The sequence below is a fragment of the Globicephala melas genome, chromosome 4, assembly GCF_963455315.2.
Source record: "Globicephala melas chromosome 4, mGloMel1.2, whole genome shotgun sequence".
Classification (NCBI taxonomy): domain Eukaryota; kingdom Metazoa; phylum Chordata; class Mammalia; order Artiodactyla; family Delphinidae; genus Globicephala; species Globicephala melas.
The window spans coordinates 69,905,692-69,927,582 of record NC_083317.1 but is presented as its reverse complement, the minus strand read 5'-3'; the positions used below and the strand labels follow the sequence as shown (position 1 = coordinate 69,927,582).

Below are 21,891 nucleotides of genomic sequence, written 5' to 3'. Positions count from 1 at the left end.
CCAGCCAGGCCATACGCACTGCCCGGGCGCCCTGCTGTCACCCCGTGTCAGCACCAGGCCGTCTTTGTCTGCCCAGACGGCCTGCGAGGGCACAGTCGGCGTCTCATTCTGTTGGATCCCCAGTGTGCGGCACACGGCAGGCGCTGGGCGGTTGGTTGTGTGTCCGTGTAAGCAGGCAGGTGCTGATGTGCCGTGTGTGTACTTTAGGTCATGGCGACTGTCACTGCGGAGAATGCAAATGCCACGCAGGTTACATCGGGGACAACTGTAACTGCTCGACAGACATCAGTACGTGCCAGGCCAGGGATGGCCAGATCTGCAGTGACCGCGGGCACTGTGTCTGTGGGCAGTGCCAGTGCACGGAGCCAGGGGCCTTTGGGGAGACGTGTGAGAAGTGCCCGACCTGCCTGGATGCTTGCAGCACCAAGAGGTAAAGCGCCGCCCCTACACAGCCCTCCACACCCCCCCCCCCGCCCCACCCAACCCCAACGTCTCCCCCAGACCAGGCCTGTCATCCGGCCAGTCAGCCCTCAGGGCTGGCCAGCCTCTCACCCCCCATCTCCTGCATCTTCCCCACACAGACTTGCTGGGGATCGAAACTCTTACTAACATTAACTGGAATAGGGTCTTTGAAACACTGGTTGCATGGGGATTTTGTAAAAAAAAAAAAAAACGAAATCAAAACATAACAACAGCAACAAAAACTGTTACTCTGTTCCTAAACAAGTTTAGAAGTTATAGGATTACTGAGTTAAATGAAATTAAACTGATTTTAGTACCAAAATAGCATCTTCTTGAGCCTTTAGTGTGTCACTGAGTATTTTAAAAGGACATTCAGCATGCATCTTTCTTCCAAATGAATTTGGCCTTCTGCCCCATTAACATCTCCCAAACAATGTTTCACAGCCGCCCCCCCCCCCATATGGGAAATGCTGCTTTAAACAAAACATCATCAGAAGGTAAACTGGACAGGAGGGCACCCGACCTAGATAAGGCAAGCCAGGAACAAGCTACAGTGGCTCTGGCATTTTCCGCTCCATTTGTACAGATGATGGAGTGGGTCTCTGCGCTGCTGCTGAACGCAGATTGTCCAGGCGCGGGTTCCAGGCCTCCACTGACCCAGCCACGGGGTTACATTCCCCTGTTGACCTCCCCACGGCTCTGCCCTTCACACTCTGCCAGAGTGCGAATGAGACGGAATTAAATCAGGGAGTTATGCCAGCGGGAAAGCAAGAGTGACGGTTTCTCTTGAATTTTGCTAGAGAAACAGCTGCGCCATCAGCGTCCGTGTCCTAAGGGGCCAGGAGGGAGGGCACAGATAATCAGGAACAAATAATAATACGGACGTTGTTTCTCTTTGGCTGGGAAACGCAACTGTGCAGTTTTTTTTGGCAGATTTCCCTTCCAAACCCCTGGCTCGGGCTCCTAATGAGACGAGTTCATGCTCCCTGAGCAGCGTGGCTGCCGGTCAGTCTGCTCTCAGAAACGTTCTGGGTGGCAGAACCCCTGGCTGGATGTTTGCCACAAATAATCCAGGCGTGGGTAATTGAAAGCTGGCTGCAGATGGAGAGACAAGATAGACAGGGCCAGATTTTATTCTGCGTAATTAGAGGGAAGCCAGGCAGAGTAAGCGAGAAGAAACACAGATCTACCTTAGACCTGCTGAGAGCAGGGAAACAACAGAAATCCAAATAGAAACATCCCAGGGGAAGGAGGAGGTTAGGATCCTGGATCTGGAGCCCAAATAGCTGTGGCTATCTGAGCCTGGAATCATGGCCATTATCAACATTGAATGCCTGAGGGAGGTGCCCTACCCCCAGCTCTCCCACCAGCAGAACCCTTTTGAGTATGGGCTCCCAGACCTTGGGGCATATGAGGTTGATGGGGGTTGGTGCCAAGCTAGGACAATACACATGGAACCAATAAAGGCAGATCAAGCCTGTTTCTTTCCTTCTTCCGGAGCAGCAGGGCACTATCGGGTTGGCTTAGGTCAGTTAAAAGGCCTCTTGGGAAGACCACCTTCGCTTTAAATGTTTAAAGCATTCATTGCCAAGAAGACGTAGACTTGGTGATGTGTTATCCATTAAGCAATATCAAAGGAGCAAGGAGAGCAAAGAGATGCCGTAGGGGAACCTCACTCATCCTTCCTTGTCTCCGGGCCACACTGACACAGTCTCTTTCACAGCCTAGTTGTCACTTTGTTTTTTTTTTAAACAAAGTACCTTTGATAGTGCCTTACTTCAGGCTGTTTTTCTACTTGCTGCTTTGCTGAGAGCCAACAGGTTTTGAATGCCTATGTCCTTTTTTTTCTGGGGTTTCAGAGCAGTCAATCTCCACTTTCTAGAACTAACCGAACACGCTCTTCACCTTGGGTGAGTTCCTATTCAGTTTCAGCCGATTGCAATTAACAGTCTCGCTGAGCAAAGTCTGTCTCAGCAACTTGTTTGTTTCAAGGCCAGACATTTTAATACGTGACTACAGTAGATCACAAGATTCAATCCAGTATGCGGAGCACACAGGTTAAACTCATCTGTCCACGTGGATGATTAGGGAATGTTCTCTGGCAGCGGCCCTGTGGTTTCATGACAACAGGGCATGCAGATGGAGGGCTCAGTGAATCCTAGCGGAGACCGGAAGCAGCCGCCTTTCTTTGCAGTGTGTTAATCCACGGGTGGAGGAGGGGCAGTGGCGTCAGCGTGAATGACTGGCGCTGGAGCCACGCCTTCCTGGCGCCCAGCCAAGTCTCAGTTGCCTGCCCGCTGGGGCTCTGGCCTCCGGAGAGGTGCAAACATTACCTACTTGTTTAACTTCAGAATGTTTCCATGAAGTCATTACCAGGAGAGTGGGATTCTGTGGCCAATCCGAGGATAGGTGGATTCTTAAGCATATTAGGACCCTGGTAAGAAAGTCTTCCCTGCTTTCCCTCCACAGTCTACTCACTCGCCCATTCCTCCTCGATGTTCAGACAGTGGAGTAAGGACTCAGGGAGAAACTTGACAGAGAGGCAGGTGCCTGGGTGCTGGAACATGCTGTCACTGATTCCTCACTTCCCTCACCTGTAAAATAGGGCGACTTAATGAAACGCTCCCAGCTCCCTTCAGGCCACAGTTTCTGCCCTGGAAACGTAGTGACTGGTCTCTCCATCCCACGGAACTTTTAAATGATACTAATAAAGGCAATGCATTGTGATGGTACAACCCTCCATATCTTTGCCAGGGAGATTTCCAGACACGCAGCCCCTTCGGTCCCCACAGGCCTGTGGGGTAGGTTGGGCTGCTGTCCCCCCATGTGGCTGAGGCTCCCCTGCCCTCGGGTGCCAGGGCACAGCGGCAGGGAGGCAGTGGCCCCCCCCAGCACACTTGGCTCTGGAGTCCTCACCCCATTTCCTGGGAAACCTCTCCTTTGGGGTCTCTCACCATCCTTGCCGGCCACCGAGCACCATCACTTCAGAAAGTTCCTGCACGTTCCCCATCAGCTGGCTGTTTTGTTCCAACCCACTTCTCCCTGGAGTTGAGTTCTCAGCATCTCATCTATGCTCCCCCATCCCCCAGTCCCCCATAGAGGTCAGAGACCCTCTCTCCCCTCCACAACAAGCCTTATGGACCCTTAGAGCTTAGCTCCCCTGCCAGGTGGGCTCTGTGTGGGAGCAGGAAGGGGGCAAGGGCCTGAGAGTCTCCAGGACGGTGGTTCTCAGCCCTCACCTTTACTCAGAATCCCCAAGAGCCCAGGTCCAGCCCCAGAGGTTCGGATTCCATGGGTGTGGTTGGGCCCAGGCAGTGGTGTTTTGTCTTGAAAGCCCACCCAGAGAGTTTAATGTGCTGAGAGCCCTGCCTGGGTGATGGTCTCCTGGTGGGGATCCTGGGAATTGGGGCCATGGGAGGGTGAGGACCCCTCTTCGAGGCCAGGAACACTTCTTTATCTTCAGAAACTTCTTGTTTGGGGCAGGCTCCTCAGTGAGGCACTGGGTGCACCGGAGTGCAGGTGGATTTGCCTCCTGGGGTCAGAATTGGAAAGGTTTCCAACCTGCAACTTGACATGTGTGCCAGACATGCTTCTAAACCCACATGTGTTCCTCCAAGAACCCTTGGGCTTCCCTGCATGATAGCAGCAAGAAGGACAGAGAAGAAATGTTCCTTGAGGCCAAACATCGGAACATGGGCGAAGTTAAAGCCTTCAGGGGCTTGCAGGAGGGCGGGGACCCTGCACCCTTGGGACATGCACTCAGTTACATGTGTGGAGTTACTACCCAGCATCTAACACCCACATTTCTTGCCTCTTTTCCAAAGAGACTGTGTTGAGTGCTTGCTGCTTCACTCAGGGAGCTCAGCTGACAACCAGACCTGCCAGAACCTGTGCAAGGATGAGGTGATCACACGGGTGGACACCATCGGTGAGTGTGGGGAGCGGCCCCGGGCAGCCGGCCCCTTCTGGATCTTGGCAGACGTGTAGAGACTTTCTCCCTCGTGGGGACGATCTTCAGGGCTGCCTGGCAGACAGGAGGGTAGTTTTAACCTTGACTTAGGAAGCAACCTCAGTGTCCTTTGGCTAGTCCTGGCTGGCTCCCCAAGAGGACTTGGAGTACCTGTGTTAGGTCATAGGTTCTGGGCTCTCCAGGGTGTAAGACCTTCCTGTTCTTAAGTTTCTGTCCCATCCCTGAAGCCTAGTCCCTTCCTACATCTTCTCCCAGGCTTCCTGAGAAGTTGGTATATTAGTTAGAATAAGTACTGTTAGCTGCTACAACAAACAAACCCCAAACCTCAATGACTTAACAAAATAAAAGTCAGTTTGTCACTCACTCGAAGTCCAGTGAAGATGTTCTTGGTTGACAAGGCCTCTCTGTGCTCCTTCAGGAGCCCAGGCACCCTCTAGATTGTGTTTCCACCCTCCCCCGGGTCCTCAGAATTCTCTCCATTGAATCTGCAAATGGGGAAAGATCATGGGGGAGGTTTACATGGGTGGGGCCTGGAAGTGGTGCACACGACATCCCCCCAACCCAGAGCTCAGTCATCCAGCCACGTTTACTGCAAGGATGGCGGGAAGTTTCGTGCAGCTGTGCCCAGGAAGCTGGGAAACCATGTTTGGTGACCAGCTAGCCAGTCTCTGTTTGGCCTCAGCCCAGCGCAGTTCTCGCGGTGCTCTGCCCGCGTTAGACGAGGCAGAGCTCACATTCTGTGCGAATGAACCCAGGGTGGAGTGCTACCCTGGCTCTTCCTCATTCCTACAGGTCTCCCCACTCCTTTTTCCTGCCTCCCTGATCTTGAGTGATGCTCTGGCCGAATCATGGCTCCTGAGGCTGCCGAGTCATGTATTCCGCCAACACATATTCATTGAGCACCTACTGTGTGCCAGGGCTGTACCACAGCAGGGAGCCCCTGCCCCTGCCTCCCCGAATCCGGCCTCTCATGCCCGTTTTCCTGCCCTGCTTCTGTCTTGTGACTTGAGGTCTGGCTCACAGCAAGTTCTGCCTGCAGACCTGGGGCCGTTGCCCCCTGACTGGGCACCCACAGAAAGATGGCGATGCCCCCCCCCGGCCCACTGACTACTTACTCGCTCTGGAGCAAATACAGCTGTTCACGCATAGCTGCCTCTCCCTCTGCCCCTTTGTCATGAACCAGTTGCTTCACAGAGAAGGTTTCTGTCGCGTTCACCAGTTATCCTTTTCCTTCCTTCCCCCAGGCTTTCTCATACCCATGCTCGCTCACACTCACCCAGACCAGGCTTAGGACTGGGGGCCGAGAGCAAAAGCCCAGGCCTCCGTGTCTGATAACCACTCAGAATTGTCTGGTTCTAGGTGGAGCAACAGGGTTACAACGGGCAGAGCTAGAAAGCATTTCGTGTCACAAAATTGCCCACAGTTGTCACTCAGGACCAGTGGGTCATTCCCTTACCACCCGCCTCTCTCTTGCTTCACACCCTTCCCGCTTCCTTTCCACCCTGGAAATCAGTCTAATCCTGTCCCAGGGGAGGCTGGGAATGCAGACAGTGCCTGGGGGGGCGGAGCTGGGGGGAGTGGGGTTGGCGATACCTTCCCCTCAGGTAACAGCCGCGTGGGGATGGCAGGTGCTGAGGCAGCTTGAGGAAGGGGGCTTCTCACTACGGGGAGCGAGGCCAGCGGTGCGCACCGTGGGTGGGAGGTGCAGTCTCTCATCCACCCACCCTCCTTGCCGCGTGGGTCTTTTTGGTTTCTCCTCTCAGGCAAGCGCCGCTGCCTCCTGGCCTCTGCAGCCGGCTCTCAGCCAGGTAGACTCAAGCCTGAACTCTCAGGCCTCCGCGGACAGCAGGATGGGCCTTTTCTTTACCCAATTCCGTTGCCCAGTCCCGCCCCAGCAGTAGTGCCCCCTCTCCTTTCACCCCAGTGAGCCTGCGGAGGCCTGCCTCGCATGGAAGGGAATTCGTGTCCCCGGCGCAGCCTAACTTAGCGCTGGGCCTGCGTTCTTGATGTGAGAAATTCATTTTTAAGGTCCAGCCTTCCCTTTAAGCCTCTCTGCGCCCCCTTTTCTCCTTTGCGGGGTCCCGGCTCCTCACCCGTCCCTTAGCCGCTCTGCATCACTCAGAGACACACTCAGGACGTTTCTGCTTGGTTTTCTTCCAGTGAAAGATGACCAGGAGGCTGTGCTTTGTTTCTACAAAACTGCCAAGGATTGTGTGATGATGTTCACGTACGCAGAGCTCCCCAGTGGGAAGTCCAACTTGACAGTCCTCAGGGAGCCAGGTGGGTGAGGGCCACTTCCGTCTGCTCCCCCTGGGGGCTCGGTTTCTGATGCATTACCCGTTCTCTCCTCACCATCCTTTCCAAACTCCAGAGAGAGGAGGGATACAGTCCCATATAAAGATCAAGATCTCAGGTCGCCTCTACCTGACTGCTAGAGTTTAGAAGAAAGATGGTTGTATATCTTGGGGACCCATCACGGGGCCGGAGCTTGGGGGGGGGGCATGACTTGGGGGAATGGGAGTTATAGGAGGATAGTGCCCTGCCCTGGGGGAGTGTCTCATCTTGAAGGAGGGGACACGGGGGTGACAGTAAGCTCAGAACACACTTAGCCTACATGGCTAATGGTGGTGCGAGCATGCAGGGCAGGTCTGGACCATCAAGGCTGGGCGTCAGGAAGCATCTGGGTACACACAGCCCTAGCCAGGCTGCCGCTTCCCGGAGTGGAGTCCTAGAAGGGCAGATGGAGCGCTGGGTTGACATTCCTGCAGGTGCCATGCCTCGCTCCCTGGGCCCCTGAGGACGGCACGCTCTCATCTAACAGGGGCAATTCTTCCCCACGCTCTGGGCCCGGGGACCAATGGCCCTTTTCCTTGGGGTAATGAGGGTTTCTAGTATGACCCCTTTCATTCTTCTCTGGTGGAGGTGGCCGGGGCAGAGATGGGTGGTGCAGAAAAAGATCTGCTCTGTTCCTTTCAAAACATTGCAAACTGTTTTTCCAAATGGGGCTAGACCACATAATGTGCCTTCCCTAGGCCAGAGGCAGAGGGAAGGATTGTGGTCCTAGCCCAGGATGCACGCCTGTAAGAATGAGGCTCTGTTTCCAAGCGCTGTCTTTGCGGTTCTTTGAAAATAAGCACATTTGCTCCAAAGGCTCCACACTAAGGGCTTACAAGTGTTGGCTGGCCCCCAGCCCAGCCCTGTGGAAGCGGCTTCATGAAACCTCCTGCCGCCCAGTCTACTCCTGAAACTATTTACGTGAAAGCTGAGACCTGGTCCAGCGTCCTGCACGGGAGGTGGGGCCGGGCTGGGGCGTGGGTGCTTCGCGTTGGGGAGATGCAGCCGTACACACAGCGTGTGGGAGAAAGTGGAGCCGCCACCAAGGTTCTCCTAGACTTTGCCATTGACTTACTGTGTGGCCTTGGAACAGTGACCAGTTCTCTTTGAATCTTCCACTTTATGTGCATTGGAGAAACCTGCCTGCCACCCAGGTCTCTCAGAAGCAGTGTGGGGATCTCAGAGAATCCAGGGAAGGCCTCTGGGGAGAGCTGACGGGCCTAAGGGCGGGGGGTGGGGGCACGGTGATGGCGGTAGCTTTGCTCATCGTGCCCTGGTCCCCTCCAGAGTGTGGAACTGCCCCCAATGCCATGACCATCCTCCTGGCCGTGGTCGGCAGCATCATCCTGATTGGGCTTGCGCTCCTGGCCATCTGGAAGCTGCTTGTCACCATCCACGACCGGAGAGAGTTTGCGAAGTTCCAGAGTGAGCGATCCAGGGCCCGCTACGAAATGGTAAGCCAGGGGAAGTTGGAAGGAGAAAAAATGTCAAGCTTAGCAGTCCAGCTGAGGGCAAGCAGAGGCCCACTAACGTCTTTGGGATTCAGAACAAAGAAGCGAGGACTTTCCCGGTGGTGCAGCGGTTAAGACTCTGCGCTTCCACTGCAGGGGGCTTGGGTTCGATCCCTGGTCGGGGAACTAAGATCCCACACGCTGCGCAGTGCAGCCAAAAAATTAAAAAGAACAAAACAAAAAACACGAAGAGGCGAAACCTGAGAGGCAGCGTGTGCCCAGTTCTGGACGCCCTGCACGGAGCCCCGCAGCAGGCCCCGGTCGGGAGGCTCACCGGCGGAGGCGCTCGCCACAGCCTGAGCAGGGAGGCCGTGTCCAGCGGTCCAGGAGAGGGTCCCACGTGCTCACAGTCTATCGCAGTGTCCGTGTGTGTCTTATCTCCCCAAGCAGACTGCACGTTCCTGAAGGACTGAGCAAGTGGGAGCACCCCCTGAATCCCCAGTGAGTGTGTTAAACCTGCAAGGGACTTCAGAGACCATCTAACAGACACGGCCGCTCGTTTCAGAGATGGAGAGAGAAGCTCAGGGAGGGGCGGGACCGTCCCAGGCCGGCTTAGAGGAGCCAGTCTTGAAGCAAAAGGCCGTTGCCTTCACCCGCGGGCGGGGCCCACTGCCTTCCTGGGTGACTGACCCTAGAAGGGCCTCCAACCCTGTGTGTGTGCGAATAAACGAATGAACTAACACACGTCCTCTTACCTCCCGTGTTCTCTAGGCTTCAAACCCTCTGTACAGAAAGCCCATCTCCACGCACACCGTGGATTTCACCTTCAACAAGTTCAACAAATCCTACAATGGCACAGTGGACTGATGGCTCCTTCCCCTCAGAGGGCTGGAGGGGCAAGCGGTCACGCCGGAGACGGACACGCTTTGGACAGCTGCTCGGCTTGAGCACGGTTCCCTGCACGGCCAAGCGCAGAGACCTTCCGGTGAGCCTGGGCGAGGAGCCCGCACAGGAAGGTGCCTGGCCGTACCCCCTGGCCACCCCTCCAAGCCCGGCGACAGCGCTCTAGGCTTCCCTCAGCACGTCCAGCTTGTCCCAATGAACTGCTGAGATGCAGGCTGTGTCTCCCTTCCGGGAGGGCTGGGCCTCCAGGCTGGCCGGATGAGAAGGCTCTCGGGAGTGTCAGAGTGAGTAGAACCCACACAGTCTGGCTTCGCCCCCGTTGATCATCTTTAAATGAACTAAAGTGACCGTGCATCTCTGGTATAGTTCCGACTCCTGAGAATGACCTCCCTGGTGTCTCTGCCTTGCACATGGCTGTTGGTGATGGGATTACTGAGACGCCTGTTGAAGGCACGTAGTTTGCAGATGTCAACTTTCTTCCCCTGTCTGTGTGTGTTTAGTACTTTTGTAACAAAAAGGAAAGATTTTTTTGGGATTGAAAGTAAAGATTAAAACCAAAAGATTTTGTCTTTGCCTGACACTCTTTACGACTTGCACGTTCCTTTCTGAAGGGGATGGTGCCCCAGTGGGGATTGAAATGGCTGAGTACTCACTCAGGGGACGCCACACAAGCCAGTCCAATGCTCCGGACCAGGGCTCATCACACGGGGCTCTGTGCGGTACCCAGGGCGTTAGCAGGGGTGGCCCTAGGTAAGCAGGTGTCTCTGGAGCCTCTGAGCTTTTACTTAAAGAAAAAGTTGAGGCTAGAAACGGTGAAGACCACCCCTCTGGCCTCCCTGCCCTGTTCCCAGGTGCTAAGGCTGGAAATAGATTGTGCAGATGAAGAAGGGTCAAGCTGTGGCTTCCACACACAGTCCCTTCTTGCACATGTTTATTGACAACAGTTTCCTTCCAGTGCCCTCCCCAGCCGAAGTCCTGTGCCCCAAAGCACAAAACCCATTTCAGCTGTCCTTCCCCGCAGGGCCCTTAAGTCCCCTCTGTTCTCGTATCTGAGTCAAAAGTTATCTGGGAATAGGAATCCCTCGTTTGTAGAAGAGGAAACAGATTGCTAGAGAGGGGCAGTGGCTTTCCCACGTGTCACAAGGCTAACTGATGACAAGCTGGTACAAAGAGCCAGGGCTCAGGTGCAGCGCCGGCCTCCTGCTACCTGCTCCTTTCTGTAAAGTCTCTTTCACTAATCACTTTGCTGCTGCTGGCATCACTTCAAGGCTATTGGGCTTTCATCCCAGATTCATCTGTTCGCAGCTTGGACCAACTTCCCTTTGCTTCATTTTGGCAAGCACTAAGACAAATGCCTGTCAGTAAACAGACTATTTATTACCTGCGGCAAATATGAACAGATTCTGTGTTTCCTTTGTCCTGTGTAATTAGGATGAAACAGAGACCTTGCGACCTGGTGAAGCTGCCTTAAATCCTTTTTGGAATAAAGCCAAGTGTAGGTAAATATACAAAATAGACACGTGGCGGTTTTGAGACTTTTCTAAACTGAGAAAAATATGATTTCGGAAGAAACTTTGGGTTTCTCTTTTGTTTGATTGCGGCTTTCCTGGTGACACATCATTTACTTGCTCGAAGTCTCATTTTCCATCAGGCAGCTCTGTAAGGGCACAGCGTTCTTGAGCTACAGACAGAAAGGATGAGTTGCTCCAGGCTTCCCCCGGATGTGGAAGTTAGGGCTGTTTCCTCGGTGACACCAGATGGCTGTTGATGGAGCTGTCGCTGACAGTGCCCTGCTGCCCCCTGCTGGAATCTCTGGGAACAGCTGTTCGGAGACCTGACTCCTGAGATTCTGACCCAGGGTGTGGTTCCCTTACTTCTTTCCTCTGGTGATTTGGCCATGCCCTCACCGCCCCCCCCCGCCGCCACCCCGTTAACACAGGTAACAGAGCAGGTGGGTTGCAAAGCTCTCTCAAACCGAGGGCTGATAGGCATTTTCTTTCGTTGCTGGGCTGTGGAAGCACACAGGTGGGAGTGACCTCCTCGTTGTGTGGCCGCAGGGACCCCTACAAGGAGCACCTGGTGGTCTCTGGAAAATTCTTTACTCGTATCTGTTTGGAAAGATGATCAGTAATGCGCTTGTTTGTTGGAAAGGAAGAGTGGGGAGGGACTATTTACCTTTAAAATCAATCTATGTTGATTTAATACAGATTTCCAAATGGTACTTATTTTTATTGATTTTAACAGTTTACTTTTCTAATGCAAAAGTACATGGAAAAGATGGAAAATAAAGAGGTCATAAAGAAATAAAAACACAGAGGTAACGACTCTTGCCCTTTTTGGGGACTACGTCTTGGTCTTTTTTTTCTGTGCATATGTGTGTAATTTTAACCAAATCAGGATTATGCTGTCACTCTTTTTTTTTTTTTTTTTTTTTTCCGGTACGTGGGCCTCTCACTGTTGTGGCCTCTCCCGTTGCGGAGCACAGGCTCCAGACACGCAGGCTCAGCGGCCACGGCTCACGGGCCCAGCCGCTCCACGGCACATGGGATCTTCCCGGACCGGGGCACGAACCCGTGTCCCCTGCATCAGCAGGCGGACTCTCAACCACTGCGTCACCAGGGAACCCCTATGCTGTCACTCTTTTAAAGAGAACTGGGGATTCTCATTCCACTTGGTTGACTAGTAATTAGACAAACTAAAGTAACTAACAGCTGCCTCTTCTCGGAAGACGTGTTTTTTTAATTTGCTTAATTAGGATCAAAGCTGGAGTTGATTATCATGAAACTCTTGGGATGAATTTCAGGTAACAGCAAACAGATGGGAAGATCAGAGGGGAGGAGAGAAGGGCCTTTTCTCTGTTCACGTGACATCTCTTAACTGAAAAGCTCCTCCCTCACTGGAGGGCTCTCGGCAGGCGTGCGGGGCTCCTGTTGCTTCTGAGCAGGGTAGCCTGGTGGACTCGGCTTCTGCAGCCCTTTTGCGCCTGGCTGGGACTGGGCAGTGGAGCAGAGGAGGAGGGCAGCAGCACGGAGGAAACTCAGGAGGAGGTAAGAGCCTCTGAGGCATCCCTTGCAGACGTGTGGGACCCGCTTGGGAGCTTGTCCATCTGTGGCTGTCAGCGTGCCTGCGAATGTGGCGCCCGTCCCTCTCGTCCTGGTGGGGGGCTGACGAGGCTTGGCTAGGTCTCTCCCTCCCCCCAGCTTCTGTCCTCAGCCAGCTGAGGGGTTGCAGACTTCTCAGGCAGGACGGGGTGCCGTTCTGACCCTCGGGAGAGGATGCAAGTGGAGGCAGGAGAATGAGAGAGACGTTTGAGCAGGTGGTGGTGCTGGGAAGGGAGAGCTCGTTCTTCTCAGCCCGCATGGCTCCTTCTGCCGGTCTTGCAGCTTTGCGAGGGATGGTCACTGCCCGGCCGGCCCCGGCCGACAGCCGCCTCCAGGATGGGTTGGGATGTATCACAGTGAGATAGACGGTCTTCGTATCCAGCTGGTTTCTCCGGAGTTCAGTGCTGGGACGTCCGATGCCTCCTTTTGTCGTAGCATGGGACTTGTATAATCTGGCCTGTTTGGGTGTCTTGATTGTCAGGAGGCTGGGAACTAAACGCCAGGAAATGGAACCTACCTCCAGTTCTTACTGGGATCCCCATCCTCTCCACTGAATCCCGCCACCGCCGCTGACCCTCATCCTCGCCCTACCTCCTCCTCCACACACGCTTTCTGATCCTTCTGACGAATGTTCTGCTGCATAGTGTCTTCATTTTAAGTGGCCTCAAATTCTTGCAAAAAGGCCAGCTCTAAACTGTAAGTAACCATAGGGTCACGCGCCGAGGTGGTGACCTTCTAGGATAGGAGTTCTTAACCACTTTGTGTCGGTGACACTCTCAGCGTTCTAGTGAACGCTACAGACCCCTTGTCAGAATAATGCTAATACGTGTGTAAACAGGGAACATCTTGCAAGGCCTGGGCCTATTAGGGCAGCTGGTTACCATTTACCATCTTAGTTTGACTTCAGAAACCCCCTGGAAGGCTCGCCAATTACAGCTTCATTGGTCCTACCTGCACAGACTATCAAACGCCTGAGACAAAAGCAGCCTCTCTCCGTTTGACCCTCACGGTAGGCCCACATGGTATTCAGGGAAGGTATTTCCCCATCTTATAAGGAGGAAATTGAGATCAGTTCCCCCCTTGGAGAGAAGGTTGGCAAGTGAGACCCCAGCTCAGGGATCCCTACTCTAGTTCCACGCTCTTTCCTCTGTGTTGCACCCTCTGGGAAAAGCAAGACTGTTGTTTCTTATCTCAGAACTCTGCGGTATGACTAGAGAGTCATCTGAATGCAGATGGAGAGATTATAAAACGTCTCTTTCCCTCCTCCTTCCTTGCATCTTTTTCTCTTGTCCTCACCTTATGAGCAGTCTCTGGTATATGCGTGGTGACCGCAAATCCAGGTACAGTTCAAGGAACTTTTCTATTTAAAAACTGAGGGGGAAAAACGACGGAAGATGACAACTGACACACATTTCATGATTCCTGGCATAAAAGTTCAACACTTTAAAGACTCTCTTCCATGAGGTGACCATGGGTTGGTGCGGGCACTGGTTTGTGGTTCATTTCCCTGCTGGTCCTGCCAGCCCTGCGGGAACGGAATATTTGTATGAGTGGTTGTATGTGATGGTTGGCATTCACATCGTGGCCTGTGACCATAAAACAATATTTTAAAACCTACACTGAACAGAACCCACCACAACTGAGGGTTGTGGGTTGCACCCATGGGAGGGTCCCACGTGGGTGGGAGGGGAGAGCTGGGCAGAGGCCCCAGGAGAGACGGGGAGGCCAGGGCTGCCTTGCTCTCTGCCTGTCGAGCTGTCCCTGAGGGCTCATTCCTGCTCAAGCCTCAGGGACTGTAGGCTTGACCTGAGTTGGGAGACGTCCCCTATCGCATGGACCTGGAGTTTAAAAGGCGAAGAAGGCAACAGGAGGGAGGAAGAGGGGATGCTACAGCCCAAGAGTAGACCACGGGGGTTTGGGGAAGTCTGAGGGCAGCAAGGTGGCAGGGGTGAGGGCGGAAGAGAAGAGCATAAGCGGGGGAAGGAGATCGGAGACTGGTGAGGGCGTTTTCCCCTGAGCAAATTCTATGAGGCGAATAAGACTCTTCAGGCCATCATTCAGGTGTGCAAAAAACATTATTATTATTATTTTTACATCTTTACTGGTGTATAATTGCTTTACAATGGTGTGTTAGTTTCTGCTTTATAACAAAATGAATCAATTATACATATACATATGTTCCCATATCTCTTCCCTCTTGCGTCTCCCTCCCTCCCACCCTCCCTATCCCACCCCTCCAGGCGGTCACAAAGCACCGAGCTGATCTCCCTGTGCTATGCGGCTGCTTCCCACTAGCTATCTACCTTACGTTTGGTAGTGTATATATGTCCATGCCTCTCTCTCGCTTTGTCACAGCTTACCCTTCCCCCTCCCCATATCCTCAAGTCCATCTCTAGTAGGTCTGTGTCTTTATTCCTGTCTTACCCCTAGGTGCTTCATGACATTTTTTTTTTCTTAAATTCCATATATATGTGTTAGCATACGGTATTTGTCTTTCTCTTTCTGACTTACTTTACTCTGTATGACAGACTCAAGGTCTCTCCACCTCATTACAAATAGCTCAATTTCGTTTCTTTTTATGGCTGAGTAATATTCCATTGTATATATGTGCCACATCTTCTTTATCCATTCATCCGATGACGGACACTTAGGTTGTTTCCATCTCCGGGCTATTGTAAATAGAGCTGCAATGAACATTTTGGTACGTGACTCTTTTTGAATTATGGTTTTCTCAGGGTATATGCCCAGTAGTGGGATTGCTGGGTCATATGGTAGTTCTATTTGTAGTTTTTTAAGGAACCTCCATACTGTTCTCCATAGTGGCTGTACCAATTCACTATTATTTTTTTTTAACATCACCATCTCTATTCAAGTGATGACAGAAAACAGTTACTAGGTAAAGAGGGACAGTGTCTTGTTAATCACAGTCGTTTCAGGGTCCCCTGTGCCCCACGCTGCAGGCTAAGTGCAGCAGCATGACATTGGAGGCAGGCCCACAGAGCTGCCTGTGCACACGGCACCTGCTCAGACGTCACTGTCCTCATCAGGACCACTTCCTGCTGAAATGTCCCTACACGGTGGCGGGGGAGCCTTCAGGCCCACCAGATGTGTTTCTCAGCTAACTCCCATGCCCTTTTCAGGGAAATGCGGCTTCTCCCTCATGTTATATGGAGCCACAGAAGCTCAGGCTGCCTCAGGCTCTGCCTCAGCCACACGTGGCCTCCAAGTCCACTGCCACGCTCCGTGCTGGGGTGGGTCTTCTGGCATCACTGCTCTCCCGGGCCCCTCCTAGAAAAGCGAGGCCCGGAGCTCCTCTGCTGTCTGTGCCTCTTTTTTCCTCCCTCCCACCCTCCCTGCCTGGGGTGGGGATTCCATATCACAGCCCACCCCAGGATCTGACTGTGTCCACCCCTCCACCTTCTGTTCCTCTCCCCAGGCCAGAGGAACACTCCTCCCCTGTTCCCTTGGTGGGAAGGAGAGAGGCAAACATTCTTTCAAACCAGTCCTTAATGCCAAGACCTTGAACTTGAAAAGTTAAAAAATATTCTAATTGTTTTGTTTCTCTTTGTATTTCCATTGTGGCATCCCTCTCCTGAGGCACAAAGGCCAAGTGTGGGCTTGGAAGGGCTATGGAGAAAACAGATTGCAGAGGAAAAAAAAACAAAATCACTTGATAATTCATTCAAAGCCAGATTACAAACTTTAAAGGTCCTAGGATCTAAAAAAAGATATAGCATCCTGTGTCCTAGAATGCAAAATAAAACAGCATTTAGGGCTTCCCTGGTGGCGCAGTGGTTGAGAGTCCACCTGCCGATACAGGGGACACGGGTTCGTGCCCTGGTCCGGGAAGATCCCACATGCCGTGGAGCGGCTGGGCCCGTGAGCCATGGCCGCTGAGCCTGCGCGTCCGGAGCCTGTGCTCCGCAACGGGAGAGGCCACAACAGTGAGAGGCCCGCATACTGCAAAAAACAAAAAACAGCATTTAATAAAGACAGCATTAACTATAAAATAAAGAACCCTAAGGAGTCCTGATTCCCATCCCCCTCTTTTAAAAAAATACCAGATTCCTCCAAAAAACATGTTTTGGTATCCCTGCCCCACTGGTACTCTTAGCCCATGGCCAGTCAGCCGGGGTGCTGATGACACGTATCACGTCCATCTGCTAAGAGGTGGAGGAAGCAAACTGCAGAGTCCATGGTTACCTACTGGCTGACGGTGGGCTCACTACAGAACCACAGTGTTCCCACAGGAGCCAAGGGGCTGTTTCTTTTGGAGAGATCTCTGAAAGCAGCCGCAGGTGAAGGCGGGGAAGGCAGAGTCTTGGTGGAGTCAAGCTATTGTCCTCCCGGTGACCAGGGCTAGACGTGGGGCGCACTGTAACTATTAGTTAGCTACTGCTGCACAAGCCCCCACCCCGATCCCATGGCGTCCAGTGATGAGCACTGATTGCCATGCTCACAGGCTCGCGGGCCAGGTGGGGCCCCCGGGCATCAGGCTGCGGAAGGCTGGTGTGGGCTCTGCTCCGCTCTTACTCTCCTGGGACGTGTGGGCTAATCAGGGCATGCTTTTCTCATGGTGGCAGAAACGCAAGCCTAGACTCAGAACTGGGACCCTGACCCCTCCCCCCGCATTCCATTGGCCAGAGAAACCTACACAGCTGAGTCCAACATCAGTGGTTGTGGAAATACTCTCCACCTCAAATGGGAGGAACTGCTGAGTCGTAAGGCAAAGTGTATGGATTCAGGGAGGAAGGAAGGATGGGGACGTTCACAGAATTGCCACTTGTTTTGGTACTTTCTATTGAATCCTGGTAGCAATGAAGTTGTGACTGATGGGGAAGGAAAGACTGGCTGCTGTCTCTTAGGATGGTACGGAAGTCCTTGTGAAAGTTTAGTTTGGAAACTAAGTTCTGTAATGACTGGGACGATGTATGTTCACTCCCTGTGTTCAATAAATATTTGATTAAATGGTGAGAGAATATTATATGTACAGTATGTATCTGCGTGTTGATAGAAAGGGGGACAAAGTTGAATGTATCTACCTTACAGAAACGGGATAAAAAGTGTAATAACAAAAATACCAAATTGGAGGGTAACGACAGGGATTCTAGTCCTTACTCTGCCTGTCATTGGCTCTTCTGTAACCTTGCGTGAATCATTTCCCAGTGGGACTCAATTTCATCTGTGAAATGGGGTGATCAGATTAGATGATCTCTAAGGAGCTTCCAAAATCAGTTTCCTAAGATTCTGGGATAGAGTCACTGCTTCAGCGACTGACAGATCCCATTTTTATTGGCCAGATAGCCCCGCTCTGCCTGCACTCCTGGCCTCCCTCGAGGAGCCTTTTCAGAGGCACATGATCAGTGCCTGTCACTCACTGGTGTCGATATGAGTCAGAGCACTGAGGCGCACCATGAACACTCACAACCAGGCTGCTACAGCCCGACGGGATCACATAGCTGGGCTCAGGATTCCTGGCTGTGACAGGCCTTTCTCAGGGCCTGTGGATGTCACTACCTGTCTCCAAGCTTCCAGTGTTACAGATGACAATCTGCTACTAGTTGGATTCCTTTCACTTTCCAAGTATTTTATTCCTCTAGATGTTTGTAAAATTTCCCATCTTTCAAGTTCAGTAATTTTGACAGCATGTGCCCAGGTGTATGCCTTTGTCCACAACACCTGCCTAGAACTCACTGGGCCCTTTGCTTCTGCAGACTCAAGTATTTTTTCAAACTGGGGAAAATTTCCTCAGTTATTTCTGTAAATATTTCCTGTCCTCCCATCGTCTTTTCCTCTTTATATTCAGGAATCTGTTCTGTAAGCCTCTCATCTGCTCCCTCGTTATTTCCATTTCTTTGTCCCTTTGTTTTGAATTTTGGTATTTCTTCCACTTGATCTTCCTGCCCACAGATGTAGTTCTCAATATAATCATACCATCTTGAAATATTTCCATCACATTTTCACATTCAAAATGAAAATTTTCATTTTAGTCCCCCCTCCCCCCAACACACACAAATTGTCATCTTGTTTTTGTTATTCTGAAGCGGGTCTGCTTCTGGTGGCAGTTCCCCATAGAAGGCACCTATGCTTGCATTCATTCAGAAACATTTGCTGGGCCCGTTCCAGGTGCAGAGATACTGCACTGAACACAAGGTGAAATCCCTGCTCTCTTGGAGCTAACACCTGTTACAGGTGGTTTTCTTTGCTTTCCTCTCCTGGCTGCTGGATTTCCTCAAGTATTTTCTTTCTTTTGCCCACCCTGGCACGTAGCAGCAAACCCATGGTTGGTAGGAGGCCACAGACTGCATCTATGGGCCAGCACTGCACTGACCAAGACGGGCTGTCAGAAACCTCAGCTCCTCTCGCGGCAGAAACATCCAGTTGGCCCTCTGATGTGTACACACGCGCACGCACGCACACACACACACACACACAGTGTGCACGTGCCCTAGTCCTGAGCCTCCCCACTCTTGCTCCTTGTGTCCACCCACCTCAAAGGAGATAATACCCCGTATCTGCTCTCTTCTTTGGAGCTCCTGGCAAAGCCTGTGGCGGTGCTTCTGGGCCTTGCCTACGTGGGCCCAGCAGCACTGTGCTAGGAGAGCTGGCTGAGTGTTGCGTGTCCTCAGGCGGCCGCCCTCACCCTCCGTGCCCTCTTCCAGAGACCGTAGACAGTCCGCATCACTGTGAGTGAGGATGAGTTGGGTCGGAAGCCCCAGGCCTGTGTTGCTCACAAGCTGGTCATGAGCTGATCCCTTCACTTTTCAGGGTCTATACGTCTGTCGCTTTAAAGTAAGGAGAGCGGACCAGGTTTCTTAGGTTCCTGCGGCACTACAAATTGACTGTCTTATGCTCTACTAAACACCCAGAGTACTGGAAGAGGCCAGCATTGATATTCTCCAGTCCCATTAGTCTTACAGATGTTGTTCTGGGCACCCTGCGAAGACTGTTCCCATTTTCTTCACTAGGGCCGGTGTTGTAAGCTCAGAGCTCATGCTCTGTAAATATTTCTTGACTCAGAAAGGGCTAAACTATTAAATGCCTCTAAAATGCTTCTATGCTGAATAGTCCCGTCATAGGTCCTAGACAGCCAAGTTCTTCTTTGTCTTGTCTCAATCAATTTGTGCTCCAAAGTTTTATGACTGCAGACTGTCTGCACTGGGCTTAGTCTCAAGAAACATCAAAATAAGCTGAACCTGTTGAAACGCAGATTTCCAGGCCTCGCCTCAAATCTGCTGAAACAGAATCTCCGACGGTGGGGCCCAGGTGATTCTTTGATGCTCCTCTGATTTCCCTTCAAGTCACCCAGAAGGGGCCCTGAGTGAGCTTCAGTAACACAACTGCTTATGGCAGGACTTTTCTCCTGTTCTCAGCAGGAGAAAGAGACCCCAAGACCATTTCATTGCAGAAGAAAAATGTGACTAACCAGGGTAGTGATGCTCTAAGTGTGGTCCCTGTACCAGCAGCATTAGCATTGCCTGAGAACTTGTCAGAAATGCAAACTTTCATGTCCTATCCTAGAACTACCCAGAGTCGACGCTGGAGCTGGGCCAACGTCTGATTTAACGAGACTCCAGGTGATTCTGACGCATGCTGAATGTGAGTCCATTAAGTGGGCATTTGAGACCTCAGCACATTACTGCAAAGGTTTCTCGGCCTTGAGGTCACCAAGACTTTTAACATATCCAAGAAATTCCCGTAAGTTCTTATTAGAAAATTTTCCACCTCTTCCTAACTTTCAGCTCCTCCAGAGTAGCCCCGAGGCCACACTTCTTCCATTTCCTTCCAGCCTTATTCCGTGATAATTTGCCTTTCCCAGAGGGAACTTCTCTGGAGCTGCAGCACTGGGACGCGAAGCTCAACTGGACGTCAGAGCAGAAGCTGTTAAGTGTAGTCTCCAAGATAAGCACCTGACTTGACCTAACAGGCTTCTATCTGGCTCACGAAAGCTGAAGAGTGGGGCAGTCAGAGATGGGAACAGCTGTCATCCTGAGGAAATGGCAAGTCTCCTCTGACACCTGCCACTGCTTGTAGGCATGATCGAGATGAGAACGACAGATCAGGAGTGTGCTGGTGGAATCAGAACTGAGAGCCTTCAAATGCAACTGCCACCTGGCCCTGCTCTAGAACCCCAGGGCCTTGAATGTGCAGCCGGGCCATTTCAAAAGGATCACCTGAGCCCACACCCTGCACTCCCCTCCCTCTAAGATGCTTCCTGAACAGACCAAAGAAATATAAAAATGGAGAAAATCTGTATCAGTATCGGAGCCCAGGGATCGTCCAGAAACTGAGAATTTCTAGGAGAAAGTGCACTGGGGACCAGAGTGAGAGGCTGCCTAACTGCCACACGTGTGAAGTGTCCAGCCCCACCACAGTGGAGACCCAAAAACTTCAGCTCTGTTGCTGGGCTCCTTTCTCTTCATTTCTAAATGTGAAGGCTGACATCCCTCTCTGTCAATGGCATTTGGGACAATCATGTAGGATCCTCAAGCAAACCTCCAAATGAAACCTTAGACCTCTTGATGCTGCTGTCTTTTTAAATAAATGAAGGAGAAGCTGGCCCATTTCTAATAGAAATAAGGCAAAAGGAATCAGTGCCTGGGGTTCAGCACAGGTTTAAACTGCTGCCCTGGGGAAGAACTGAGTCAGAAGCCCTCTCCATGTTGAAATGAAAGCCTGATACTGGCTTCAGGGGCTCAACTACAGTCATCTCCTGTTTCCCACCGCGCCCCCTCCGGTGAGTGAGCAACGGCAGTGCTGGGAGCCAGCACCATGTGGACACCTGGACTATTACTTTTAAGCAGAAGAGGAGGAGAACAGCTAATATTTAAATATTATTAGGGTACCACATTAGACGCTGAATAAAGGACACAAGAAATGCTGTACTGGTTTTAGCCTCTTCATGACCTAAAATTTCTGTCTCATGGCAATTCAAAGAATCAAAAAGTCTGATCTAGAGATGGGGGACTTCCTCAAATGTGGCGGATTCTAACAGGACAGGGCTGTGATTGCCCAACCAACATCAGTCTCAATAAAAGCTTGAAAATGAACTGATTATAGTGACAGTGCAGTAATTATAGTCACTGAATATTTCCTGTGTGCCGTGGTAACTCCAGAAGTCATTCCACACAGGACCTGTGGAAGAATCCAAGCAGTATTAAAGGCTGTTTATTACTTCAAGCCAGTGGCATCTCAGGAGACCATGTATCTTCAAGGCCTTCACAAAAATGTATCCAAGACACTCAAACAGCAAGTCTACTCAAATAAGCTTCCCAAGCAGCTTTTCTGTACATCTCGGCTGCGTCCAGACGATTAGCTGATGTTGTTATGCCCCGGCCCACAATGATGATATCAGAACCTCGTTTGCCAATCACTTCTTGTGGGCTGTTGTACTGCTGGCCGAGATTATCACCTACAAAACCACAAAAGTTTGTTTAATTAATACAGGAAATCAGAAAACCTGTCATGACTTTCCTGAAAAGTATCTAACCCGCTTTAAATAAAAATATGCTCTTGTTCACCACACCCCTTCTACAGAGCAAGTGAATAAAAGCAGGTGAAGGGACTCCTTGGATTGGCCAGAGACCTCCACAGTGGGGACAGATACTAACCAATTCCTTTTCAATGTCTAATTCTAGAGCATTTATACTTTAACAGCATCAAAAAACAA

General features: G+C 51.7%; 2 protein-coding genes across 2 annotated transcripts in view; one reads left to right on the top strand and one right to left on the bottom strand.

Moving 5' to 3' along the window:
- ITGB5 (integrin subunit beta 5) overlaps window positions 1-11,445 on the top strand; it is a 121,383-nt gene extending 109,938 nt beyond the window's left edge. Inside the window, exons 11-15 of the mRNA XM_030858752.3 lie at window positions 208-430; window positions 4,287-4,390; window positions 6,593-6,712; window positions 8,054-8,220; window positions 8,989-11,445. Of these exons, the coding sequence (XP_030714612.1) occupies window positions 208-430; window positions 4,287-4,390; window positions 6,593-6,712; window positions 8,054-8,220; window positions 8,989-9,084 (710 nt within the window). The 3' untranslated portion in view covers window positions 9,085-11,445. The remainder of the gene's footprint in view (window positions 1-207; window positions 431-4,286; window positions 4,391-6,592; window positions 6,713-8,053; window positions 8,221-8,988) is intronic.
- A 4,188-nt stretch (window positions 11,446-15,633) lies between these two features.
- Window positions 15,634-21,891, bottom strand: part of UMPS (uridine monophosphate synthetase) — a 53,079-nt gene continuing 46,821 nt past the window's right edge. The window contains exon 6 of the mRNA XM_030858730.2: window positions 15,634-21,633. Coding sequence (XP_030714590.1) covers window positions 21,464-21,633 — 170 coding nt within the window. The 3' untranslated portion in view covers window positions 15,634-21,463. The remainder of the gene's footprint in view (window positions 21,634-21,891) is intronic.